The sequence below is a fragment of the Hypanus sabinus genome, chromosome 4, assembly GCF_030144855.1.
Source record: "Hypanus sabinus isolate sHypSab1 chromosome 4, sHypSab1.hap1, whole genome shotgun sequence".
Taxonomy (NCBI): domain Eukaryota; kingdom Metazoa; phylum Chordata; class Chondrichthyes; order Myliobatiformes; family Dasyatidae; genus Hypanus; species Hypanus sabinus.
In genome coordinates, this window is record NC_082709.1 from 8073052 (window position 1) to 8088107 (window position 15056).

The 15056-nt window shown below is 41.8% G+C and overlaps 1 protein-coding gene across 7 annotated transcripts in view; it reads left to right on the forward strand.

The window, feature by feature from the left end:
* The window catches only part of cfap221 (cilia and flagella associated protein 221), a 254455-nt gene that overhangs the window by 118900 nt on the left and 120499 nt on the right, over positions 1–15056 (forward strand). For all 7 annotated transcript variants that reach the window (XM_059966334.1, XM_059966331.1, XM_059966329.1 and 4 more), the window contains one exon: positions 1336–1495. In XM_059966334.1, coding sequence (XP_059822317.1) covers positions 1336–1495 — 160 coding nt within the window. The remainder of the gene's footprint in view (positions 1–1335; positions 1496–15056) is intronic.

Sequence of the window (15056 nt, forward strand, 5' to 3'; positions counted from 1 at the left end):
CTATATCGGAGTAGTAGTCCTGGTGTAACTCATTAGCGGATCTTTTATCTGCACAGAGAGCACTGTGAACGGGACTCACTGTTCTCCATGAGTCTGACCACAGTCTCTAGTGAGAACATGTGGTTTTTGTCTTGGGTCAACTCATTCCTAGTTATAAACTATGATCTTCTCTAAATTGTGTTTATAAGAATACTACAATTCTCACAAATATACAAATTGCACATAAGTATACTGTAATGCCAAGGCCTTTAAACAAACTTTAATTTGTATCAGATTAACTTCAATTAATTGGTAGCTGAACATAATGACATTAAATTTAGATCCTCAGATCGTTCCTGTCAATCTTTGTGTGAATTTGGTAGTTCATATTTAACAAAGTTCAAAAAGTTTGAAGTAAATTTATTATCAAAGTTCATATATGTCACCATATCCGGCCCTGAGATTTATTTCCTTGTTGGCATTGACAAAGAAACACAATGGAATCAAAGAGAAACTGCACACAAACAAAGGACAACCCATGTGCAAAAAACAACAAATTGTGCGAATACAAAAAGAAAAACAAAATAATAATCTTCAGGGTAATCTTCTTCCTCCCCCCCCTCCCCACCACCTTATTCTGACTTTGTCCCCCTTCCTTTCCAGTCTTGATGAAGGGTCTCGGCCCAAAATGTTGGCTGTTTACTCTTTTGCATAGATGCTGCCTGGCATGCTGGGTTCCTCCAGCATTTTGTATGTTTTGCTAACAAAATAAAAATAATAAATAAGTATTAAGTAATATTGAGATGTAGTCCTTGAAAATGAGTTCATATGTTGTGGAATCAGTTCAGTGTTGGGATGAATGAAGTTATTTATACCTAAATAAGTAAAAATAATTGATATATTGAAGTTACAATGTTATTATTTTTTGCCCAATCAGAAAAAGCCCCTTTCACGGATTCTTTCCTTTCTAACATTATTTGATTTATAATTTCTTGTTATACTCTGTTTGAATGTTTTTCCTTGTATCAAGATGCAAGTGCCTTGTGAAAAATGGAACTAGATAAAGGACAAATATCCTACAAACTTACTGTATCCAGTCAATGTCATCTGTGAAACAATGGTTATATATAATTCAACTGGGAATTTCCTAGTGGGTTTTCCCAAGTGGATTTGGCAGATCAGCAACAACATTGTTAAGGTTATCTATCCAAGATTATTGATAAGGAGATTAAAGCTAAAAATATTGTTTCTAAATGGGGATATCTTAATAATAAATAATAGTGCAACCATGTTGATGAATGTAACATGTTTATAAATGTTAGTCTGGATGATTACATGTGGGTTTTCATCATACAGGAGTAATACCAGCTAATGAACAAATTGACATTGTTGTCACTTATACGCCATCTGAACGTGCTACAGCTCAAAGTAAGGTGCAGCTCATCATTTCAGAGTTTAATGCAAAGCCCTATGTTTGTACTATCACTGGGATTTACTCTCCAGGGCACAAATTTAGGTAAGTAGTAGGAAGTAAAACTGGATTATTTGTTCTTTCAAGACTATTTCCAGTAGATGTATCTATTAATGCAAAAGAATTAGTGTGATGTAATATAATTGTCACCTGAAATATGGTGACATCCAGTGACCACACTGCCATTAGTTTCAAAGTAAATATGCAAAGAGATTCTGCAGGTTAAGGTTCTAAATTGGTGAAAGGCCAGAAATGATCTGGCAAGTGTGGATTGGGACAGACTGTTTTCTGGCAAAGGTGTACTTCAAAAGAATGAGGTCATCAAAAGCAAAATTTTGAGAGTATAAACCTTGTATATGCCTGTAAGAATAAAAGATAAAGATAACAAACGTAGGGAACCTTGGTTTTCAAGAGATAGAACATAGAATAGTACAGCACATTACAGGCCCTTCGTCCCACAATGTTGTGCCGACCCGCAAACCCTGCCTCACATATAATCCCCCACCTTAAATTCCTCCATATACCTGTCTAGTAGTCTCATAAACTTCACTAGTGTCTGCCTCCATCACTGACTCAGACAGTGCATTCCACGCACCAACCACTCTCTGAGTGAAAAACCTTCCTCTAATATCCCCCTTGAACTTGCCTCCCCTTACCTTAAAGCCATGTCCTCTTGTACTGAGCAATGGTGCCCTGGGGAAGAGGCACTGGCTGTCCACTCTGTCTATTCCTCTTAATATCTTGTACACCTCTATCATGTCTCCTCTCATCCTCCTTCTCTCCAAAGAGTAAAGCCCTAGCTCCCTTAATCTCTGATCATAATCCATACTCTCTAAACCAGGCAGCATCCTGGTAAATATCCTCTGTACCCTTTCCAATGCTTCCACATCCTTCCTATAGTGAGGTGACCAGAACTGGACACAGTGTGGCCTAACTAGAGTTTTATAGAGCTGCATCATTACATCGCGTCTCTGATACTCGACTTATGAAAGTTAATACCCCATAAGCTTTCTTAACTACCCTATCTACCTGTGAGGCAACTTTCAGGGATCTGTGAACATGTACCCTCAGATTCCGCTGCTCCTCCACACTATCAAGTATCCTAACATTTACTTTGTACTCTACCTTGGAGTTTGCCCTTCTAAAGTGTACCACCTCACACTTCTCTGGGTTGAACTCCGTCTGCCACTTCTCAGCCCATTTCTGCATCCTATCAATGTCTCTCTGCAATCTTCGACAATCCTCTACACTATCTACAACACCACCAAACTTTGTGTCGTCTGCAAACTTGCCAACCCACCCTTCTACCCCCACATCCAGGTCATTAATAAAAATCACGAAAAGTAGAGGTCCCAGAACAGATCCTTGTGGGACACCACTAGTCACAACCCTCCAATCTGAATGTACTCCCTCCACCACAACCCTCTGCCTTCTGCAGGCAAGCCAATTCTGAATCCACCTGGTCAAACTTCCCTGGATCCCATGCCTTCTGACTTTCTGAATAAGCCTGCTGTGTGGAACCTTGTCAAATGCCTTACTAAAATCCATGTAGATCACATCCACTGCACTACCCTCATCTATATGCCTGGTCACCTCCTAAAGAACTCTATCAGGCTTGTGAGGCACGATCTGCCCTTCACAAAGCCATGCCGACTGTCCCTGATCAGACCATGATTCTCTAAATGCCCATAGATCCTATCTCAAAGAATTTTTTCCAACAGCTTTCCCACCACAGACATAAGGCTCACTGGTCTATAATTACCTGGACTATCCCTACTACCTTTTCTGGACAAGGGGACAACATTCGCCTCCCTTCAATCCTCTGGTACCATTCCCTTGGACAACGAGGACATAAAGATCCTAGTCAGAGGCTCAGCAATCTCTTCCGTCACCTCATGGAGCAGCCTGGGGAATATTCCATCAGGTCCCGGGGACTTATCCGTCCTAATGTATTTTAACAACTCCAACACCTCCTCTCCCTTAATATCAACATGCTGCAGAACTTCAACCTCACTCATATTGTTCTCACCGTCATCAAGTTCCCTCTCATTCTCAATACTGAAGAGAAGTATTCATTGAGGACCTCACTCACTTCCACAGCCTCCAGGCTTTTATCTCTAATCGGTCCTACCTTCACTCCTGTCATCCTTTTGTTCTTCACATAATTGAAGAATGCCTTGGGGTTTTCCTTTACCCTACTCGCCAAGGCCTTCTCATGCCCCCTTCTTGCTCTTCTCAGCCCCTTCTTAAGCTCCTTTCTTGCTACCTTATATTCCTCAATAGACCAATCTGATCCTTGCCTCCTAAACCTCATTTATGCTGCCTTTTTCCACCTGACTAGATTTTCCGCTTCACTTGTCACCCATGGTTCCTTCACCCTGCCATTCTTTATCTTCCTCATTGAGACAAATTTATCCCTAACATCCTGCGAGAGATCCTTAAACATCGACCACATGTCCATAGTACATTTGCAAAAACATCATCCCAATTCACACCCGCAAGTTCTAGCCTTATAGCCTCATAATTTGCCCTTCCCCAATTAAAAGTTTTCCTGTTCTCTCTGATTCTATCCTGTTCCATGATAATTCTAAAGGCCAGGGAGCGGTGATCACTGTCCCCCAGATGCTCACCCACTGACAGATCTGTGACCTGACCCGGTTCGTTATCTAATATTAGATCTACTATGGCATTCCCCCTAGTCAACCTGTCAACATACTGTGACAGGAATCCATCCTGGACACACTTAACAAACTCTGCCCCATCTAAACCCTTGGAACTAATCAAGTGCTAATCAATATTAGGGAAGTTAAAGTCACCCATGATAACAACCCTGTTATTTTTGCACCTTTCCAAAATCTGCCTTCCAATCTGCTCCTCGGTATCTCTGCTGCTACCAGGGGGCCTATAGAATACCCCCAGTAGAGTAACAGCTCCCTTCCTGTTCCTGACTTCCACCCATACTGACTCAAAAGATGATCCTGCTACATTACCCACCCTTTCTGTAGCTGTAATAGTATCTCTGACTGGTAATGCCACCCCTCCTCCCCTTTTCCCCCCTCTCAATCCCTTTTAAAGTACTGAAATCCAGGAATATTGAGAATCCATTCCTGCCCTTGTGCCAGCCAAGTCTCTGTAATGGCCACTGCATCATAATTCCATGTATGTATCCCAGCTCTCAGTTCATCAGCTTCGAAAGTGGAGTATATGGATGGTAGAGTACTGGAACCATGGTGTACAAAAGTTGTTGAAAATCTAGTCAAGAAGAAAAGAAAAGCTTACGAAAGGTTCAAAAAATAGGTAATTTGATTATAAAGCTAGCAGGAAAGAGCTTAAGAATGAAATTAGGAGAGCCAGAAGGGGCCATGAGAAGGACTTGGCGAGCAGGATTAAAGAAAACACCAAGGCATTCTACAAGTATGTGAAGAGCAAGAGGATAAGACATGAGAGAATAGGACTATTCAAGTGTGACTGTGGAAAAGTGTGTATGGAACCGAAGGAGATAGCAGAGGTACTTAATGAATACTTTGCTTCAGTATTCACTACAGTAAAGGATCTTGGCAATTGTAGGGATGACTTACAGCAGACTGAAAATCTTGAGCATATAGACATTAAAAAAGAAGATGCGCTAGTGCTTTTGGAAAGCATCAAGTTGGATAAGGATCTGGGACTGGAGGAGATGTACCCCAGGCTACTGTGGGAGGTGAGGAAGGAGATTGCTGAGCCACTGGCAATGATCCCTGCATCCTCAGTGGGGATGGGAGAGGTTCCGGAGGATTGGAGGTTTGCAAATGTACCCTTATTCAAGAAAGGGAGTAGAAATAACCTGGGAAATTATAGATCAGTGAGTCTTACTTCAGTGATTGGTAAGTTGATGGCAAAGATCTTGAGAGAGAGGATTTGTGAACATTTGGAGAGGCATAATATGATTAGGAATAGTCAGCCTTCTGCCTAGTTACCGAAACTCATACTTCAGGACCTCATCACTCTTCCTGCCTGTGTTGTTGGTACCAACATGTATCACGACTTCTGGTTGCTTTCCCTCTCGTACCAGGAGGGTTTAAACTAATTTGCGAGGGGGATGGGACGCGGAGCGATAGAGCAGTGATGATGATCATGTGGATAGTCAGAGGCTTTTTTCCCAGGGCTGAAATGGCTAGCACGAGAGGGCACAGTTTTAAGGTGCTTGGAAGTAGGACAAAGGAGATGTCAAGGATGTTTTTAATGCAGAGAGTGCTGAGTGCATGGAATTGGCTGCCAGCGACAGTGGTGGAAGCAGATACAATAGGGTCTTTTGAGAGACTCCTGGATAGGTACATGGAGTTTAGAAAAATAGAGGGTTATTGGTAACCCTAGGTAATTTCTAAAGTAAGTACGTGTTCGGCACAGCTTTGTGGGCTGAAGGGCCTGTATTGTTCTGTAAGTTTTCTATGTTTCTTTGTTTCTGATATCTTAAATGCATTCTTTGCATCAGATCTACAATTCTACAATTCTAGAGTTTGTAGAATTGAGGCAAAGCAGCATCAATTTCATTGACCCTGTACAGATTACAGAGTAGAAGGTGTTTACTACCCTGAGGCAAGTCAAGGTAGATAGATGCCCAGGGCTAAACAAGGTGTTTCCTTAGACCCTACGAGAGGCAGCCCAGAAACTGTAGGGCCCCCAGCAGAGATATTTAAATCATCCTTAGTGATAGGACCAGTCGAATTGAGAATAGCCAGTGTTGTTCCGCTGTATAAAAAAAGGCTCTGCACATAAAACCTGGAAATTATAGGCCAGTTGAGTCTGACATCAGTTGTGGGAAAGTTATTGGAAGGTATTTGAAGTATTTGGATAGACATGGACTGACTAAGGATAGTCAGCATGGTTTCATGCATGTTAGATCATGAATAACCTAGAGTTTTTCAAAGAAGTTACCAGGAAAGCGGATGAAGGCAAGGCAGTGGATGATGTCTGCATTTACTTTAGTAAGGCATTGAAAAGATCCCATACGTAGGCTGGTCAAGAGGGTTCAGTCGCTCTGCATACAGGATAAGGTAGTAAACTGGATTAGTCTTCGCTTTGTGAGAGAAGCCAGAGAGTTGTAGTAGAGGGTTGCCTCTCTGACTGGAGGTCTGTGACTAGTGGTGTGCCACAGGGATTGGTGATTGGTCTTTCATTGTTTGTCATCTATATCAATGATATGGATGATAATATGGTTAACTTGATCAGCAAGTTTGTGGATGACATCAAGATTGGGGGTGTAGGGGACAGTGAGGAAGACTGTCATGGCTTGCAGCAAAAAATGGGCAGAAGAATAGCAGGTGGAATTTAACACAGACAAGTGAGAGGCTTTGCACCTCAGCAGGACCAACCTGGGTAGGTCTTACTCAGTGAACAGTAGGGCAGCAAGGAGCGCATAAAACAAAGGGATCTTGGTTTACACATCCTTAATTCGTTGAAAGTGGCAGCACAGGTAGATAAGGTCATAAAGAAAGTTTTTGGTATATTGGTCTTCATAAATCAATGTATTGAGTACAGAAGATGAGATGTTATTTTGAAGTTCTATAAAACGTTGATGAAGCCTAATTGGGTGCAGTGTGTGTGCTTTTGGTCACCTACCTACAGGAAAGATATAAACAAGGTTGAGAGAGTGCAGAGAAAATTTACAAGGATGTTGCAAGATCTGGAGGACCTGAGTTATAAGGAAAGATTGACTAGGTTAGGACTGTATTCTTTAGAATGTAGAAGATTGAGAGAAGATTTGATAGACGTATATAAAGTTGAGGATCATGGATAGGGTATATGCTTTTTCATCTCAGGTTAGGTGGGACTACAGCCAGAGGTCATGGCTTCATGTGAAAGGTGAGAAGTTTAAGGGGAACATAAGGGAAACTCAGAGAACAAATTTGTTATCTTTACCTTATGGAGTCCAAGAAATTTAAGAGAACACGTAAGAGAAATCAGGAAGGTGAAAAGAAGGCTAAAAGTTGTTCTAGCAGACAAGGTGAAGGAGAATCCTAAGGGAATCTACAGGTATGTTAAGAGCAAAAGTATTGCAAAGGTCAGGATAAGGACTTTAAGGAGAAAATTAAGGCCAACGTGAGGGAAACTCAGAGCATCATGAGGGTGTGGAATGAGCTGCCAGCACAAGTGGTCCATGCAAGCTTGATTTCAATGTTCAAGAGAAGTTTAAATAGGCACATGGATAGTAAAGATATGGAGGGCAATAGACCCAGTGCAGGTTGTTGGGAGTAGGCACTATAAATGGTTTCAACATGGACTAGATGAGCCAAAATGCCTCTTTCTGTGCTGTACTTCTCCATGACTCTATGAAATTAAAATAATGGATTTTGTAAATGTCTGGCATTTTTCTTATATTCCACAAGAAAATCAACACTATACAAATAATTATACTTCTCTTCGGCCAGGATTTAGTTTTCTGAATCTATTTCATGCCTAAGTGTTGGATGAAACTTCACTGAATGTATTTAAATGCAGGATTATTGTAAAAATAATAGGATGCAAAAATTCTGCGAATCTTACTTGATTTGTTCTATGCATAACTCCAGACCCACAGTAATGGAGTGAACGAAACTGCCCTCTAAATGATCTAACAGGGGTAATTTGGGTTGTTCAAGAGTGTTGCTTTGGCCAATGGTACAAATAAATACTGAAAAATTCTACTAATATCTGAATTTTCCACTAAAAGAATATGTTAATACTTTAACCACCTGATCTAATTTTCTCCCTAATTTTCTTTACTCTTGGAGGACCATCTTCAAACATTTTGGTTTGCTGAACCTACTACATATATGTATGTTGTTGAGAATGAGTCTAGCCATGTCATAATGATTAATTTTTGTCTAAGTCATACAAGCTTCATAAAAGGGTATTAATGACAATAATCAGAAAAATTATAAACTTCTCAGTTAACTTAATTTTGAAACACTTCATTTGCTAGTCTCACTCATTTGGCTAGTTCATTCCCTCCTAACCAGGTGGTTTTAGACACAGGTCAGGGTTTAAATCCACAAAATGTAATAGTATTTGATATACTTGATGCCAACCTGCTGACTTCTGGATTTAACACAAGTGCTTCAATATGTGATAAGGATATGTATTCTAGAGACTCAATATAAGACCAGGAGACATAGGAGCTGAATTAGACCATTTGTTACTCTGCTGTTTGCAAATGTTGCTCCACTATTTAAGAAGGGTGGGAAGCAGCAGAAAGGAAACTATAGACCTGTTAGCCTGGCATCAGTGGTTGGGAAGTTGTTGGAATCGATGGTTAGGGATGAGATTACGGTTTACCTGGAGGCACATGACAAGATAGACCAAAGCCAGCATTGTTTCCTGAAAAGAAAATCCTGCCTGACTAACCTACTGTAATTTTTTTGAGGAAATTACAAGCAGGGTAGACAAAGGAGATGCGGTTAATGTGGTGTACTTGAATTTTCAGTAGGCCTTTGAAAAGGTGCTGCACATAAGGATGCTTAGCAAGATAAGATCCCATCGAATTACAAGGAAGTTATTAGCATGGGTGGAGCATTGGCTGATCGGCAGAAAACTGAGAGTGGGGACAAAGGGATCCTATTCTGGCTGGCTGCCGGTTAACAGTGGAATTCCAAAGGGGTCAGTGTTGGGACCGCTGCTTTTTACGATGTATGTCAAGATTTGGACTGTGGGATTAATGGATTCGTGGCTAATTTTGCGATGATACAATATTGGAAAGTGTATGGTCATGCACTTCGCTGGAAGAAATAAATGGGAAGACTATTATTTAGATGGGGAGAGAATTCAAAATGCAGAGATGCAAAGGGACTTGGGAGTCCATGTGCAAGATACCCTAAAGGTTAACCACCAGGTTGAGTTGGTTGTGAAGAAGGTGAATGCAATGTTGGCATTCATTTCTAGATGTATAGAATATAAGAGCAGGGATGTGATTTTGAGGCTCTATAAAGCACTTGTGAGGCCACACTTGGAGTATTGTGTGCAGTTTTGGGCTCTTACTTTAGAAAGAATATACTAACATTGGAGAGGGTTCAGAGAAGATTCACAAGATTGATTCCAGGAATGAAAGGATTACTGTATGAGGAACATCTGGCAGCTGTTGGGCTGAATTCCCTGGAGTTCAGGAGAATGAGGGGGGATCTCATAGAAACATTCCAAATGTTAAAAGGTCTGAACAGATTAGATATGACAAAGTTATTTCCTATGATAGGGGAGTCTAGGACACGAGGGCACAACTTCAGGATTGAAGTACGTCCATCTAGAACAGAGATGTGGAGAAATTACTTTAGTCAGAGGGTGGTAAATCTGTGGAATTTGTTGCCAGGAGTGGCAGTGGAGGCCAAGTCATTGGGTGCATTTAAAGCAGAGATAGATAGGTTCTTGATTAGCCAGGGCATCAAGGGGTATGGGGTGAAGGCAGGGGAGTGGGGATGACTGGAAGAATTGGATCAGCCCATGACTGAATGGCAGAGCAGACTCAATGAGCTGAATAGCCTACTTCTGCTCCTATATCTTATGGTCTCAGAGTCTTATTTGGCCCGTCAAGTCTGCTCCATCATTTCATCATGACTGATCCAATTTTCCTCTCAGCCCCAATCTCCTGCCTTCTCCCCGCATCCCCTCATGCCCTGACCAATCAAGAATCTATCAACCTTTGCATTAAATATACATAAAGACTTGGCCTTCAGAGCCTCCTGTGAATGAATTCCACTCTCTGGATAAGGAAGTTCCTCCTCATCACCTCATCTCTGTTCTAAAAAGATGCCCCTCTATTCTGAGACTGTGTCATCTCTTCTTAGACTCTCCCACCTTAAGAAGCATTCTCTCTACATTCACTCTATCAAGGCTTTTCACCATTCAAAAGGTTTCAATGAGATCACCCTGTTTCTTCGGAATTCTAATGAATACAAGCCCAGAGCCATCAAATGTTCTTCATATAACAAACTATTCAATCCTGGAATCATTTTCATGAACCTCGTTTGAACTTCTTCCAGTTTCAGCACATATTAGGTTGGATGCTGTTCGTTGGAAGTTAGAAAGACATTCGATGGAATCAAAGGTGCCGTGAAGAAATCTGGGAACAAATATTTAAACTGCATTCATCAACAAAAGAAAATATAGAAATGATGGTAATTCTCTGATGATCAAACAATATCTTTAGAGAAAAAAAGCAGTTTCAACATTTCACATTGATGAATATTCTCAAATGCTACCAGATCTTCAAAGCATTTCCAGCAGTTTTTAATTTAGATTTTCAATATCCACAATGTAATTCCATGAAAGGGGATTTTCAGGTGAATTGTGTTTTCTTCGGTACAAAAGTTTGGTTTGTGATAGTTAAGAGTCATAGGAAAGTACAGCAGAGAAACAGGCCATTCGGCCATTCTAGTCTGTGCTGAATTATTTAACTGGCTTACTTCCATCAACCTGCACTGGGACCATAGCTCTCCATACCCCTACCATCCCATGTACCAATCCAAATTTCCCTGGAACATCGAAATCAAGCTCATATGCACTACTTGTGCTGGCAGCTCATTCCACACTCTCACCACCCCTGAGTGAAGAAGTTTTCCCTCATGTTCCTCTTAAACTTTTCAAGCCCTCTGTACTCACTCTTCAGGACCTCCTGACTCTTTCTACACTGATGTGTACCACGACATCTGGCTGATTACCCTCCCACTTCAGATGGCTGTGCATACGATCAGAGACAGCCCTGACCCTGGCACCCAGGAGGCAACAAACCATACGGGAGTCTCTGTCATGACCACAGAATCTATGGAGTCCCCTATCACTACCGCTCCCCTCTTCTTCCTCCCTCCCTTCTGCACTGCAGAACCAGACTCAGTGCCAGAGATCCAGCTGCCGCAGCTTGTCCCAGGTAAGCCATCCCCCACAACAGTATCCAAATCGGTATACCTGTTCTGGAGGGGAATGGCCACAGGGGAACTCTGCACTACCTGCCCTTTCCCCTTCCCTCGCCTGACGGTAACCCAATTACCTGTGCCCTGTTCCTTAGGTGCAACTACCTCTCGGAAGCTACTATCTATAAACTGCTCAGTCTCCCGAATGATCCGGAGGTCATCCAGCTCCTGCTCCAGTTCCCTAACGCAGTCTGTTAGGAGATGCAGCTGGATGCGCTTCTTGCAGGTATCGCTGTCAGGGAGACCAGAGGTCTCCCTGACTTCCCACGTCCTGCAAGAGGAGCATTCCAACATCCTGCCTGGCATATTCTCTAGTCTGAACAAAAAAAAAAGAAGAAAAACAGAAACTCACCGGAACCTACCCTCGCCTCTGCCTGTTTCTCACCGAAGCCTGATTGAGCTAAAGCCGTCCCACTCCGACTCAGTCCACTCCAACGACGGCTGCTACAATGATGGCCGCTGTATATGGCGGTCTTTCTTTTAAACCTTGGTGCGCTACGTCACACACCTGCGCAGTCTAGCTTCTTATCCCCTATCAGTTAAAGAAAAACGACCTTCCCTTCATGATGCTTCAGTCTTCCACTCTCAGCCTCTTGCTTCGATTGAAAAGCAATCATATTCTGCACTTATGGCTTAAAGGCAGAACATAGAACGTAGAACATAGAAATCTACAGCACATTATAGGCCCTACTGTAGAGACTGCCTAGGATTTCCCTAGGGTATAGCCCTCTATTTTTCTAAGCTCCATGTACTTATACAAGAGGGTCTTAAAAGACCCTATTGTATCCACTTCCACCACCACTGCCTACAGTGCATTCCAGGCACCCACCATTCTCTGTGAATTTCCAAGCACCTTAAAACTATGCCCTCTCATGTTAGCCATTTCAGCCCTGGGGAAAAGCCTCTGGCTATCCACACGATCAATGCCTTTTGTCATCTTATACACCTCTCATCAGGTCACCTCTCATTCTCTGTTGCTCCAAGGAGAAAAGGCCAAGTACACTCAACCTGTTCTCATAAGGTACACCCTCCAATCCAGGCAAAGTCTTTGTAAATCTCCTCTGCCCTCTCTCTATAGTATCCACATACTTTCTGTAGTGAGGTGACCAGAACTGAACACAGTACTCCAAGTGGAGTCTGACCAGGGTCTTACATAGCTGTAACATTACTTCACGGCTCTTGAACTCAATCCCACAGTTGATGAATGCTAGCACAGCATATGCCTTCTTAACAACACTGTCAACCTGTACAGCAGCTCCTATCAACACGGACCCCAAGATCTCTCCGATCCTCCTCACTGCCAAGAGTCTTACAATTGATATTATATTTGGACTTCAAATAGGACCTACCAAAATGAACCACTTCACACTTATCTGCATTGAACTCCATCTGCCACTTCTCAGCCCAGTTCCGCATTTTATCAATGTCCTGCTGTAACCTCTGACAACCCTCCAGACAACACCCCCAACCTTTATGTCATTGGCAAACTTACTAACCCACCCTTCTACTTCTTCATCCAGGTCATTTATAAAAATTGCAAAGAGGAGGGGTCCCAGAACAGATCCCTGTGGAACACTACTGGTCACCAACCTCCATGCAGAATACGAACTATCTACAATCACCCTTTGCCTTCTGTGGGCAAGCCAATTCTGGATCTACAAAGCAAGATCTGCTTGGATCCTTGCTGAAATCTGTATACACTATATCTACTGCTCTACCTTCATCAATGTGTTAAGTCACATCCTCAAAGAATTCAATCAGGCTTATAAAGCACAACCTGCTCTTGACAAAACCATGCAGACTATCCCTAATCAGATTTTGTCTCTCCAAATGCTCATAAGTCTTGCCTCTCAGGATCTTTTCCAACAACTTGCCCGCCTCTCAGACTCAGTGGTCTATAATTTACTGGGTTATCTCTACTCCCTTTCTTGAACAAGGAAACAACATTTGCAACCCTTCAATCCTCTAGTACTTCTCCTGTCCCCATTGATGATGCAAGGATCATTGCAAGAGGCTCAGTAATCTCCTCCCTTGTTTCACACAGTAGCCTGGGGTATATTTCATCTGGTCCCAGTGACTTAACTAACTTAGTGCTTTTCAAAAGGTCCAGGAAATCCTGTTTTTTAATGTCTATATGCTCAAGCATTTCAGTCTGCTGTAGGTCATCCCCACAATTACCAAGGTCTTTTTCCCTGGTGAATACTGAAGTAAAGTATGCATCAAATACCTCTGCTACCTCCTCCAACTCCATGCGGATTGGTTGGTCCTATTCTCACACGGCTCATTCTCTTGCTCTTCACATACTTGTAAAATGCTTGGGGGTTTCCTTAATCCTGCTCACCAGGACCATTTCATCACCCTAGTAATACTTAGTTTCTTAAAACTTTCGTAAGCTTTTCTTTTCTTCTTAACAAGATTATGTACATACTTTGTACACCATGGTTCTTTAATTCTGCCATCTTTTCTCTGCCTCAATGGAACATACCTATGCAGAACTCTATGCAAATTTTCCTGGAACATTTGCCAAATGCCTCCCGTGCATTTCCCGGAGAACATCTGTTCCCAATTTATGCCCTGCCTAATAGCATCATATGTAGTTAAGTGTTTTCCCAAATTGTCTGCTCCAATCCCTCCACAGCACTATGGTAAAGGAAATAAAGTTGTGGTCACTATCTCCAAAATGCTCTCCCACCAAGAGATCTGACACTTGACCAGGTTCATTTCCCAATACCAGATCAAACAGCCTCTCCTCTCTGCAGAAGTTTAATTTCATGAACATGTCAGTGTCTGAAAAGGTTGAAAATATTATAGAAGAGGGTGGTATATCTAGTTCCTGTAGGATACCTGATCCTGATGGTCCTGGTGATCACATTGTAATTGCATTTGAGAAAGTAATTTCAGTACCTTTGGCTATTGATCTCAGGATCTCTCTAAGGCCCTGACAGAAATTTTGTAGGATATTGCAGTTAAACACTGATAAGTGCATTAAGCAGGTGACAGATCTTTTCAAGGGCTGGCAATTACAATAATTCTATGAATAACAAGTCCATCCTGATGAACGTGAACTCAAGTTTGCAGTTTTGACTGACTCTCCGTTGACGTAGAAGGTAATTGAATACATGCACATGTATTTCAAAGCTTCCCAAAAATTTGTGAGAGTTTGTAGGCTTGTAGTTCAGGAGATGTATAGCTTGTAGCCTGTCTACAAGATTTCCTAACACTTGCTGATTGTTTTGTTCTGAGCAGTCCATCTTGTCTGATCTGTATTATCAGCAGTGTAAAGTGTGACTGATTACCCCAATGAGCAACCCACACAATAAAGCCAGAAATAGTTTACCCAAAAGATCTATGATTAATAATCATCAGCAGGCTGAAAATACATTTTAAGTGATGAATATCTCAACCTTTTCTTTTCCACAATGATGTTCAGTGCAGCTCCTTGTAAAATGTCCCAGGAAATATAAGCTTTATAAATCTGCATTTCATTCAATGATTGAGTCTCTGCAGTCTTACGTGGGAGAGAATTCCAAAATCCATCACTTTCTGAGTGAAAAAAACTGCTCCTTTTTCAGTCATTATTCGCCCACCCTTTCTTTTGAACCCATGACCCTTAATAAACCAAGCTCCACATCCAGGAAAAACATCCTTTCTGCAACTGCTCTGGTGAGTCTTCAGAAAATTTTACAAGATTT